Source organism: Phoxinus phoxinus (assembly GCF_949152265.1).
Source record: "Phoxinus phoxinus genome assembly, chromosome: 17".
NCBI lineage: Eukaryota > Metazoa > Chordata > Actinopteri > Cypriniformes > Leuciscidae > Phoxinus > Phoxinus phoxinus.
In genome coordinates this window covers 3727722-3741417 of record NC_136892.1, presented here as the reverse complement: position 1 = coordinate 3741417, position 13696 = coordinate 3727722, and the positions used below count along the sequence as shown (strand labels likewise).

Here is a 13696-nt window from a genome sequence, read left to right as displayed (position 1 = left end):
AGATGGATGCTAAAAGCGCAGAAAGAGGAAGAGTGTCTGTAGAGACAGCCGCCGCCGGAGATGCCGTAGAGAATTCCTTAGTTTACAATCGAATGTTTTTCAATATCGTTGTTCAAGGCTACTACGAGCTCGCTAGACGTCCTGACTGTAGTGCGCTTCTGTTCTGTGTTTACTTTTCGGCGCAGTAACGTTACTAATAACCGGAGCAAAGTAAAATCCCGCCGCTACTGAGAAACTAGTTCCTCTAAATGTAATGCGATCATTGAGATGTAAGAGTACCGGTACTTTGATTTCTAACATTATTCTCTCAATAGACATTTACATCGACAGTCTGGCGTTATAATTGATTTGCGTTTGGTGTACTGTGGATTTAATGACAGGCTAGCATATACCGTTGACTCGCGCTAGCCTAGCACCGGCGAACTATGCAACTGGAAGGACTGGATGACATTTTTTGAAAACTGTCTCCACTGATGAATAACAACCAGACTAACTTGAAAATGAGGTCCGATGTCCAAAATCCTGAACCACCCCTTTAAACTTTAGAATGAGAAAACTTGTGAACTGTCCATAGCGTCTCCTCACTTTGATACACACAGTTGACGTTAATTAGTCCGTAGATTCCCATTTTGCGGAACAATAAATGGGTAGAAGTGTGTTTTGGGTTTGTTGCTTTGAAATGTGCTTTCTTGTCCAGCTCTGTTCAAAACCTAAAGAGCTTTCTCGCTGCCTACTGCCTACATAGGGAGCATCCTAAATGAATTACTGGACTTGAATGCACTACAACTCACCAACAGACCACACAAATGAGGCATGAGTGCCTCTTCATTTTACAACTGACGTTAATGTAATGCTTTACTTGTTTTCTGCTGTATCCAGATGAATTGTTAGCGTGACAAGTCAACAGAACATTTGTTCTAACTGAATTTTATTTATTTGTTCACAGAGACATTAAGCCAGACAACATTTTACTGGACGAGCACGGTAAGCCCCACAGATACTATACATTACCATCACACTAGTGCTTCTTGTTAAGACAAGCATTACTATTACTATTCAAAACTTTGCCCTTCAGAGGTACCTCTCATGTCAGACATGTAATGTTATCATACAGCGTCCTGAGAAGAGGCGTTAAAACGAGTGATAAAACAAAACCCCATAGAATTAGAGTACATTAAAGGAAAGAGCGCAGCCATATAGGCCCTGTTTAAGGGAGACACGTTCCTGTTTACACCTGGTGTTTTAATCCGTCTCTTTTGTCCACTTTCAACCTGGGGGCTGTTACATAAAAGCCGCTTAGAAAAGCGGGGATTAAAGTCCAAAACCCGACTTGAATAAACCTAACAAATAAGTTGGGGCTAAAGTGGTTTCATAAAAGGTAATTCAAGTTCACGCAATCCCACTAATTTGATCCAGGTTTATCTAGTCTAGATAACTGCGTGTGCACGCGTTTCTTAAGCAGCCCTGGAGGTCGATCATAGATCAAATCGATCCACCATCAAACTGCATATATTTTGTGCTGTTTTATGCGTTTGAGACCTGGTGTTTGCAAAACTTACATTTCACAGGAATATTCTCCATCTGAAAATCTTAGAAAGTCGTGCAAATAGTTCCATTTTGCTGTAAACTTCACATTGAACATGCGCGCCAAATAGGAGCGCAATAATTCTGACTAATATACATTTTGCTTGGAAAATTAATAGGCTATGCGATATTTTATAACACCAGAAATATTTTCTAATTATAATAATTTATCTTTAGGATGTTGGATCAGTTGCAGTGAACTTATATCTAATTAAACTCATAGATTTTATACTTATAATAAAACAATTGAACAGAAGTAGGCCTAATTCAGGGAAGAATTTTTTTTTAAGAAACCAAATATAATATAATAAAGATACAAAATATAGTTTTGGGTTTAGGACCTAAGCTACTTAAAAAAGATGACTTATACTTATTTAATTAGAATGCTAGGAATTACAGCTTTTAAAGCAATCTTTTTTTGGGAGAAAGCAAGAATGTTTGGTTAGATTTAGTTTATACAGTGCATTATGGAGAGGATAACATGAAATTAAGAGCAAAAGTATACATTTTGAAAAGATATGTGCAACTCAAAAAAAAATCAAAGAATATTCCATAAAATAAAGGAATACATATTAACCTATAACTAAATAACCTTCCCTCCCTTAATTCTAGTTATTTGTTATTTTATTTATTTACTTATTTAATATTTGATATTTAAATAATATTACTTTAATAACTTATTATGAATTATGTGTCATTATAAGAGTTTGATATAAATATGTGAATGTTTGATTTTTTCCATTTTTTTTCATATGTAAAAGTGTCTAACTATGTACTTAATGGTTGTTGTTCTAATTGTTTTTATGTGTTGGTGGGTGTTATCACAAAAGAAAAGTAGAAGGAAAAATAAGATTTATTGGGGGAAAATATTATGTCTTTAAATGAACTGTCCATTTGTATAATTGTGTCAAATGTATTTGAATTGAAAGACATAATAAAGTACATAAAATATATATATGCTAAAATATTGGTTGTTGGACATTAGATGTGCCTTATTTAGAATTTGAAACCTACAATTTTGTGTATTTTTTGGATAATAACTGTAAAAGGATTATTGTAATGGGGTAAATCAAGTGTAGGTTAATATAGCAATTACTAAGCTCAGATTCATCTTACCAGTTTAAATGTATACTGTGCTTTTGTAATTATTTCTTTTAAATGTTGTGTTTCATAAATTTTTAAAACTATCTTGTTTAATTTAAATTAAATCACAAAACATTCAGCCAGTAAGAAAAGAAAACCTGTAGGATATATGTATATAAACCCCCACATATATATGTTTTTAGGTCTATATTGTCTAATTTATCATTGTAGCCTTATTTAAGTTGATTTTCTTTACTGTATATTTATTTTTGGACTTATAGTGGTTAATAATGTCAAATAATGGTATGAGAGATTGTCAGTAACTGTGTTCCTATTGGTCAGTGTTAGAGGATCTGTGTAACAACTGAGGCTTAGCCTGACAGTTAGCCTGCCCTGGACCAGGCTAGTTTCCCAGCATAAGTTGCCAGGGTAACTGAGTTTGAACTATTTTAAGTTTGCTTTATGAAACAGAATCAACCGATAATAAGTCTGACTAACCAAAATAAGTCTGGCTTATACTCTAATCTTGGTTTATGGAACAACCCCCTGATTTCTTCTAGGTGAGGGTCTATGCACTCTAATAAATACAGGGTTGTTTAACCCAAATCTGGGTAAAATATGGACAAACTCAGCTGTTGGGTTATATTTTTTAATTACATTTTTAACCCAATGGTTGGGTTTGTCCATATTTGACCCAAATTTGGGTTAAAACAACCCAGCATTTTTTACAGTGGGTGGGTAAATATATGGGCTTTTTCACATCTTTTAATCTAATGGACAAAATAAGCTCACGCAATTTACATATGAACACTAAAGCAACACACAGAGAGCATCAGCTTTAGTTTCTGCTCTGAAGCCGCAAGATCAGCCGAACGCTGTGAGTGTGTGTTAGACATCAGGAATGCTGAGAGAACATTGTGTTTGGTGCGTTTTCTCTTCAAACCAAACTTGTGTCTTCAGCCGATAAAGTTTAAACCCCGTCTGGCTAGATGTCTTCTCATAATGTTCACTCATTATTCAGTAGACGGAGAGAAGACGGGCTTTTAGTGGCTGTTTGAACACATGAGCGTTTACACTACGAAAGCAATCCGGTCGAATGTGTTTTCAACTCCCTCTGGAAGTGGTGAAAGTGGACGAGCTCAAAGCATTTTAGACCCGTTTACTCCTGTATGTAGTGTTGTCCACTTGTGATCCGATCGACCAAAACACATCTTAACACCAGGTGTGAACACCAGGGGGTGGGGGTTCTTTTGACTTTGACAAAATCCCATTGAAGGAAAGTCTGCTGATTTTTGTTCATGGTATTCAGCTGCGACAGAATGTTTTTCATAAGATACAGAATAAATATGTTGGATATCTAAATTATTTATCTTATTGGAATCGAAATTGGGAATCAATAAGAATCAGAATTACTACAATTTGTTTCGTCGTACTGAAGTCGTTCCACTCGGTGGACATATTTGCAATGCCTCTGGGTAGCTGTTTTGGATCCACACCTGTCTATTTGAATGGGGAAATACTGAAATCTCAAAAACTGCTGGTCATGCACATTTACATAATTTAAATCAATTCAGCAATACAATCTGTCATGAACTGTCTCTAAAAAAACGAACGAGAAGCATATTTCAGGTCGGTCCCGCCAATGCGCATGTGCAGTTCTAAGTGAATATTAGCAATATTATCGTGATATCTTTGCTGACGAAATAAAATTAGGAAATACGTGTATATTGCAATAATATTAACAGCTTAGCTAAAAATGACCAATTTCACTCGTGTGTCAAGAGATTGACTGCTGATTGGTTGCTGCTTTCAAGCGCTCCTAATGTTTCTATTTCCATGTTTCACAGCTTTAAGCATATAGTACATCAGAGATTTAAGAGATTCGTTGTGCAGTGTTGACAAATACATTTATTATAAAGTGAGTTCCCATTGGTGTGATTGACAGCTTCAGTGATTATGAAGAAAGCGTTCTTTGCTTGCTTTCTGTTTATAACCCATACGCAATTTGAATAAAAGTTGATCAAATGCAGTGATTCACAGTGATAACCATGGCAATGAAGATCTGCACGTACCCAACAAGCAATGTTGCGTTTAAAAGACGTCTAATAGCCGTCCAAACACAGCCCTGACATCTAGGCTGAAATGAAACCAAACCTTGTAATCACTGTTGACTTTTCTTTCTAGATGGAATATCATACATCGCGCAAGTTATTTTGGCAAAAACGACATGTAACCAAATTCAAGGTTATTTTGGCTAGAAGTGGGTTACTCGTAGCTGGACTATATCAGGTCTATAGTTAACCTAGACAGTGAAATGACGGCTATTGCTTGCTGGGTATTCACTTTGATGAGGTATTGAATGTTATTTATGGCAGAGAGACATTCTTGCTTCACATAGGTTTGGCTGACCAGTGTTGGCAGGGAGAAAAAGCAAACTGCATCATTTTTCATCAAAATATAAATATGAAGATGGCTATGACTCCATCCCTAAACAAACACACAGCAGGGGGTTGAAAACTAGAGAGAAGCCTTGTGATTTTTTCTCTCTCAGCATCTGTTATTCTCTCTTATACTCGTTTGTGTGGGAAGCAACAATGACCACACACTTTTTCAGTATCCTAGGTTCTGGAAATATTAATCTTCAGTAAAGAGTTCGTCTAAGCCATGCACCAAACCACTCGGCTCAATCGCATTACAAGCTTTGCATTGAGTATTTCAAAATTGCCAAAAAATTACATTTTTTATGCACCTAAATGTACAGTCGTGCTCAAAAGTTTACATACACCTTGCAGAATCAGCAAAATGTCTCCCTGCAAAATGTCTCCCTGTGGTGAAGCTCCGGCTTTTAATGTTGTTTATATGTCTATGTGGGGGTTTTAATCTGCTTTAAGACAAACCGTGAGTAAATTCATAAGTCGACAGCATTGCTGAGTATGTTCTCCTTAAAACTGCAGTGAAAACTTTTAAACAGGATGTCCAAATTTTTCTTATTTTGTTTAAATATCAGATTTTTTCATTTAGTACTGCCTTTCTGAAGCAACAAACGATACTTACATGTTCCCCGGAAGTCAAATTAATTACAATTTACCTTGGATCTTCAAATTCAAAAAAGTTTTCACCCCCCTTAATGCATCATGTTTCCTTCTGTTGCATCAGTGAATGTTTGATCCTTTTTTAATAGGCTAATTGTGTTTGAGTCCCTCAATTGTCCTCAGTGTGAAAATATATATTGGACTTATTAACTGCTCAGGACAAACAAGGGATCACACAAATTTATTTTTTAAAACATCCAGGTAACAACAGTTACAGTATTAAGTAATCAAGGGTATGTACACTTTTGAACAAGGTAATTTTTATAAATTCAGGTATTTATTTAATTAGTGGACTATATGTTAACATATTTTATGTAAAATATCTTATTCAGGACTGTACTAAATAAAAAATAACATGTATTTTATATGATCCGTCTTATTTTGTTAAAATAATGAACATTTTGAAGATTCTGCTAGGTTTATGTAAACTTTTGAGCACGACTCTAATTTTAGGCTTTTTCTATTGTTCACATTTTAATATTTAGATTTTTTTTCCTGTGGTATCTGACCGTGCGTCCCAATCTTCATATTATCTGCCCTTAAATCGTTTCTGATATTAGAATTGGTGTGTCCCAAATTCTTATGTTGATGCACTCTCAACGGCGCTTTGGATGAGGATTTCGTTCTGAACGACATGTCTCCCTTATCCTTATCCATTTTGTGTTAGAAACATCCGAGTCATGCAGTTGTGTGGTGTCTCCAGGACAGATTTGAGAATCATTGATCTAGACAAGCATCACCTTCCATTTCTGTCCTTCAATATAAGCCCTGAGGTAAACATCTGCTCCTGTGCTGAAGAACATCTCAGAGGAGGTTTTGTGATCTAGGATTGCTTCTGTCTGTACAGATTAATGTCACTGGTCTCAGAGCAGTCATTTCAGATAGATTATGAAGACAGTATATCATGGAAAGAGCGAACAGTTGCTTTCATCACACAGCACTGAAGGCCTGTGAACACTAAACAGTTATTGTAGCTTTGACACTTACTTTTATGACCCTTATGTATTGCCTCTCCATTTCACACTGGCTCTGAGTGAACTCAATTTTTGAAGTATTTGGTTTCTTTTGGTGTATTTAGGGTTGCCAATGATTGGTTGTTTATGTGGGGTTGTGATTTATTTGAATATTTAAATTAGTATTAATTTAATCATTTAAAAAATCACATTTATATAGCGCTTTTTTCGGCACTCAAAGCGCTTTACATGGAAGGGGGGAATCTCCTCAACCACCACCAATGTGCAGCAAACACCTGGATGATGCGACGGCAGCCATATTGCACCAGAACGCCCACCACACACCAGCTTACTGGTGGAGAGGAGACAGAGATGAAGCCAATCAGTATATGAGGATGATTAGGAGGCCATGATAGACAGAGGCCACTGGGCAAATTTGGTTACACCCTTACTCTTTCGAAGGATATCCTGGGATTTTTTGTGACCACATAGAGTCAGGACCTCGGTTTAACATCTCATCCGAAGGACGGTGCTCATTGACAGTATAGTGTCCCCTTCACTATACTGGGGAGTTAGGACCCACACAGACCACAGGGTGAGCGCCCCCTGCTGGCCTCGCTTACACCTCTTCCAGCAGCAACCTGGTTTTCTCAGGAGTCTCCCATCCAGGTACTGACCAGGCTCAGCCCCGCTTAGCTTCAGTGGGCAACCAGTCTTGGGCTACAGGGTGATATGGCCATTAGTACATGTACTAATTTAGTTCATTTATATATAGCCGCTCTGGAGAAAACAGTGATCGTCCAGCTCAGTTCAGTTCTCATATAATGGTGTCAATGCAGGCAGATCAATAATATTAAATGTTATATGTCCCCAACTAAGCAAGCCAAAAGCAACAGTGGCAACAAAACTCCATCAGATGACAGAATGGATTAACAAAAAAGGTTTTCCTTGGGAAGACGCTGGAACCGGCCGAACATTAAACATAACTTTAATAATAAAATAAACAAGAGAGCAAAAGAAAAGCGGCAGGCCTGGTCCTCTCTCGCCCTTCACTGTCGTCACTCCTCCTATTATACTTCTGGAGGTCGTCGGTGGGACTCAAGACTAGTGTGGCGTGCAGGTGACGCTCATATCCTCCTCCGATCCGTTCTCTCGGCACTCCTCGTTCGAGCAGCCGGCAGGAGTCCCCCGTTCCCTGCTCCTCCCCATCATGGCGGACGGCACCAGTCTCCGGCCCACGGTGAACAACGGTGACTCCTCCGCTCCCTCACGGACCGCAGCCGCCCCTCCAGAACCTAGGCGACCGGCAGCGAGTTCGTCCATGAGCGTTTACACTACAAAAGCAATTCGGTCGAATGTGTTTTCAACTTCTTCTGGGAGTGGTGGAAAGTGGACGAGCTCAAAACGTTTTAGACCCGTTTACTCCTGTATTTAGCGTCATCCACTTGTGATCCGATCGACTTTTTGCAATGCCTCTGGGTAACTGTTTTGGACCAACACCTATCTATTTGAATGGGGAAATACTGAAATCTCAAAAACTTCCCCATTATGGACCCAAAACCCAGGCGTCCCCCCGGCAACTCACTCCAGCACATATACATATATATATATATCCACCACCTCAAGTGGCCATGGCGACAGACACAGCCATGGCACAGCCCTGCTCGATGGCATCCAGATCCCCCACAGTGGCGAGGGCTCTATGAAAGCGTGTTCCTTCTTTCTCCCGGGTTTCGGCACCAGTGTAACAAGGTTAGATGTTGTGGGAAGAAGGAGGCAGGAACAGGTGAACATTAACAGACTTTAATACATACACACAAAACAAAAGTAAAGGCAGCAGTCGTCCGTTATGCAGACACATAAACATAACATAATGTCCAGGCCTGGTCCTCTCTCGTCCTTCACTGTCGTCGCTGCTCCTTTTATGCTTTCGTAGCTCCTCCGTGAGACACGAGGCCGGTACGGCGCAGGTGACGCTCATTTGTAATCACGACACCTGGCTCTCTGCCTCGTCCTGCTTGCCAAAATGATACTGCACTCCCCCCTTCCCCCCACCCTCCACCGGTGTGGCATCATGGTGGCCACAGCACCTGGGGGTAAGGACTGATGAGGCAAGAGAAAAGGAGACAGAAGATGAGGAGAGACAAAGGCAAGAGAGATGAAAAAGGGAAAAACAAAATCTGGGTCCGGTTCCCAAAACGCACTGCCATCTGGTGGATTTCACACAGCACCACAGTCTCATTAGCCCCTTTCACACAGTGCGTTGATCCCGGAAAATTGCCATAAAATTGCCAGAGGGCCTTCTGTGTAAACACAAAAACGTCCCGGGACTGATTCCGGAATGGGGACCTAGTAACATTGTCCTGGATTAGTCACAGAATGCGGCCTTTGTGAACAAAAGCCATAATCAGTAGCGTAAGGGTGTGTCGAAGTGATGACGCTGAAGCTGAGATCGTTCGCCAGCTCAGTGGAACGGTACGCGATGCGCTAGTTTATGATCGAATCAGAAATAAATGCACGAGCGTGGTAAGCAAACTTAAGACGCTGTGTAGACATTACAAAAAAAAAGCATATTTTAGACATTTCACAAAATATACTCTTTTACGTTTCACAGAAGAAAGAAAGTTTTGAAACATTATCAAGGTGAGTAAATGAAGACTGCCTACTGCTGATGAAGCCTATGGCAAAACATCCATATGCCTTTGACTGAAAATCAGACAGATATTTGGAAGTCAAAATGCTTTTTAAGGCCATCTGCTCGGCTTATAACCACAGACCAGTGCTCTTTTGAACCCCTGGAGGGAGTGTAAACCGCTGACTCCTGCAGACCTCACGTCTAGAGGAGGTGCTCTCCACAGCTCAGTGGACACATGGGTGTTTATATCCTGAGGAATAAAACATACGTTGCCTCCATTGCTCATACTGCAGTAGTCAAGACCACTTACACACACACAGAGAGTTGAAAAACACTGCATTCTGACATGAGAGAGAAAGACAGTTATGAAGGAGGGAGGGAAAGAAGAGCAGGAAAAATGCCATTATGCTTCGTTCACACACAACACATTTTTTAATCATAGATTATAGGGCTGGGATACCATGTCCATATGATGAGTATTATTAACTGATTATATGTAATCTGGATTGCATAATCAAAAGAGTCCAAAAATTATTATTATCACGATTCCCTGTGTCACTGTTTCATGAACTCTTATTTTGTTATTCTGTTGTCTTGCTGCGTCTGTGTTCTCTTCCTGTGGTTTAGTTCCTGTTTCCTTGTTTTTACTGCATCTTGTTAGTTTTCATATGTTCATCTGCTTTAAGCCTCATTGTTTGTTGGATAATCAAGTCAAGTCAGCGCGTGACAATTATATTACGTTTTAAAATACTCATAATTAGACTACACTTACATTTTTATTGATATATAGATAGATAGATAGATAGATAGATAGATAGATAGATAGATAGATAGATAGATAGATAGATAGATAGATAGAAAGATAGATAGATAGATCTCTTTCAAAGATCTAAGACTTTTTATATGTACACAAAATGCCTATTTCTCTCAAATATTGTTCACAAATCTGTCTAAATCTGTGTAAGTGAGCACTTCTTTGCCGAGATAATCCATCCACCTCAGGTGTGGCATATCAAGATGCTGATTAGACAGCATGATTATTGCACAGGTGTGCCTTAGGCTGGCCACAATAAAAGGCCACTCTAAAATGTGCAGTTTTATCACACAGCACAACGCCATAGATGTCGCTAGTTTTGAGGGAGCGTGCGATTGGCATGCTGACTGCAGGAATGTCCACCAGAGCTGTTGCCCGAGAATTGAATGTTCATTTCTCTACCATACGCCGTCTCCAATTAGCCTGGTTCTACCAGACTCTCGTACATTTCATTTGTACAGAGAGTCTGGCCTCTCTCCATTGACAAGCGTTAACTTCCTTGAAGACGGGTACTCTGTAGAAGTTTAAAACTATTGGATCTGCCCAGAGCCACTCTGGATCTGCCATAACCAATCGCTAACGTTTGGTCGTGACTCAAACTAGCGCACAACCTCAACGTCATCGTTCTCAGCCACTCCCTCTGTTCGCCGATTGGACCGGTAAAAAATTTACCGGAGAAAACAAAAGAATATACCACAATCCCAGACGTAGTACTGAAGGAAAATGAAAATTGAGCGGAATGACGTAGGAGGGCGGAGCCAGGCTAGTCTCCAAAGGCATTTCAGAGAATTTGGCAGTACATCCAACCGGCCTCACAACCGCAGACCACGTGTTACCACACCACACCAGCCCAGCCCAGGACCTCCACATCCAGCATCTTCACCTCCAGGATCGTCTGAGACCAGCCACACGGACAGCGGCTGCAACAATCGGTTTGTCAAGTCAAGTCATCTTCATTTATATAGCGCTTTTAACCATGTAGATTGTTTCAAAACAGCTTTACAGTGATAAACGGATACTTTAAGGTAACAGATTGATTTGGCTTTATAGCGGTTCTTGAATAAAGATATTTTCCAGCTATAGTTAGTTTTGATTGATTCACTTCCGATTTACTTACGTCACTTTGGTTTGCATAACCAAAGAATCTCTGCACAAACTGTCAGAAACCATCTCAGGGAAGCTCATCTGCATGCTCGTCGTCCTCACCGGGGTCTCGACCTGACTGCAGTTCGTCGTCGTAACCGACTTGAGTGGGCAAATGCTCACGTTCGATGGCGCCTGGCACTTTGGAGAGGTGTTCTCTTCACGGATGAATCCCGGTTTTCACTGTACAAGGCAGATGGCAGACAGCGTGTATGGCGTCGTGTGGGTGAGCGTTTTGGTGGTGTCAACATTCTGGATCGAGTGGCCCATGGTGGCGGTGGGGTTATGGTTTTGCCAGGCGTATGTTATGGACAATGAACACAGGTGCATTTTATTGATGGCGTTTTGAATGCACAGAGATACTGTGACGAGATCCTGAGGCCCATTGTTGTGCCATTCCTCCACGACCATCACCTGGTCATGTTGCACATGATAATGCACTGCCCCATGTTGCAAGGATCTGTACACAATTCCTGGAAGCTGAAAACATCCCAGTTTCTGCATGGCCAGCATACTCACCGGACATGTCACCCATTGAGCATGTTTGGGATGCTCTGGATAGACAGCGTTCTCCAGGTCCTGCCAATATCCAGCAGCTTCGCACAGCCATTGAAGAGGAGTGGACCAACATTCCACAGGCCACAATCAACAATCTGATCAACTCTATGCGAAGCAGATGTGTTGCACTGCATAAGGCAAATAGTGGTCACACCAGAGACTGGTTTTCATTGTGTTGTGGCTTGATTCCGTTGTGTTATGGCTTGATTTCGTTTTGTTGTGGCTTGATTTCATTTTATTGTGGCTTGACCTCGTTGTGTTGTGGCTTGATTTGGTTGTGTTGTGGCTTGTTTCCGTTGTGTTGTGGCTTGACCTTGTTGTGTTGTGGCTTGTTTCCGTTGTGTTGTGGCTTGATTTGGTTGTGTTGTGGCTTGATTTCCGTTGTGTTGTGGCTTGATTCCGTTGTGTTGTGGCTTGACCTCGTTGTGTTGTGGCTTGTTTCCGTTGTGTTGTGGCTTGATTCCGTTGTGTTGTGGCTTGTTTCCGTTGTGTTGTGGCTTGATTCCGTTGTGTTGTGGCTTGATTCCGTTGTGTTGTGGCTTGATTTGGTTGTGTTGTGGCTTGTTTCCGTTGTGGCTTGACCTTGTTGTGTTGTGGCTTGTTTCCGTTGTGTTGTGGCTTGATTTCGTTGTGTTGTGGCTTGTTTCCGTTGTGTTGTGGCTTGACCTTGTGTTGTGGCTTGTTTCCGTTGTGTTGTGGCTTGTTTCCGTTGTGTTGTGGCTTGATTCCGTTGTGTTGTGGCTTGTTTCCGTCGTGTTGTGGCTTGTTTCCGTTGTGTTGTGGCTTGTTTCCGTTGTGTTGTGGCTTGATTCCGTTGTGTTGTGGCTTGATTTCTTGTGTTGTGGCTTATTTACGTTGTGTTGTGGCTTGATTTCGTTGTGTTGTGGCTTGATTCCGTTGTGTTGTGGCTTGACCTCGTTGTGTTGTGGCTTGATTCCGTTGTGTTGTGGCTTGATTTCTTGTGTTGTGGCTTATTTACGTTGTGTTGTGGCTTGATTTCGTTGTGTTGTGGCTTGATTCCGTTGTGTTGTGGCTTGACCTCGTTGTGTTGTGGCTTGATTTGGTTGTGTTGTGGCTTGTTTCCGTTGTGTTGTGGCTTGTTTCCGTTGTGTTGTGGCTTGACCTCGTTGTGTTGTGGCTTGATTTGGTTGTGTTGTGGCTTGTTTCCGTTGTGTTGTGGCTTGACCTTGTTGTGTTGTGGCTTGTTTCCGTTGTGTTGTGGCTTGACCTCGTTGTGTTGTGGCTTGACCTCGTTGTGTTGTGGCTTGTTTCCGTTGTGTTGTGGCTTGATTTGGTTGTGTTGTGGCTTGTTTCCGTTGTGTTGTGGCTTGATTCCGTTGTGTTGTGGCTTGATTTCGTGGTGTTGTGGCTTGTTTGTGTTGTGGCTTGAGTTCGTTGTGTTGTGGCTTGATTTCTTGTGTTGTGGCTTATTTACGTTGTGTTGTGGTTTGACCTCGTTGTGTTGTGGTTTGATTTGGTTGTGTTGTGGCTTGACCTCGTTGTGTTGTGGCTTGACCTCGTTGTGTTGTGGCTTGATTTGGTTGTGTTGTGGCTTGTTTCCGTTGTGTTGTGGCTTGACCTCGTTGTGTTGTGGCTTGACCTTGTGTTGTGGCTTGATTTGGTTGTGTTGTGGCTTGTTTCCGTTGTGTTGTGGCTTGACCTTGTGTTGTGGCTTGATTTCGTTGAGTTGTGGCTTGACCTTGTTGTGTTTTGGCTTGTTTCCGTTGTGTTGTGGCTTGATTTCGTTGTGTTGTGAACTTATGCTTGTTTTTTAAATTCCGTTGTGTAGTGCACTACTGCGCCACCGTACTTTAAGGTTTATTGTTGATTAGTA

At 40.9% G+C, this 13696-nt stretch overlaps 1 protein-coding gene across 3 annotated transcripts in view; it reads left to right on the top strand.

Moving 5' to 3' along the window:
• The window catches only part of stk32a (serine/threonine kinase 32A), a 92860-nt gene that overhangs the window by 56952 nt on the left and 22212 nt on the right, over window positions 1–13696 (top strand). For all 3 annotated transcript variants that reach the window (XR_013794478.1, XM_079585100.1, XM_079585099.1), the window contains one exon: window positions 947–984. Coding sequence is in view for 2 of the 3 variants with exons in the window: in XM_079585100.1 (XP_079441226.1) it covers window positions 947–984 (38 nt within the window). In the remaining variant the exon portion in view is untranslated. The remainder of the gene's footprint in view (window positions 1–946; window positions 985–13696) is intronic.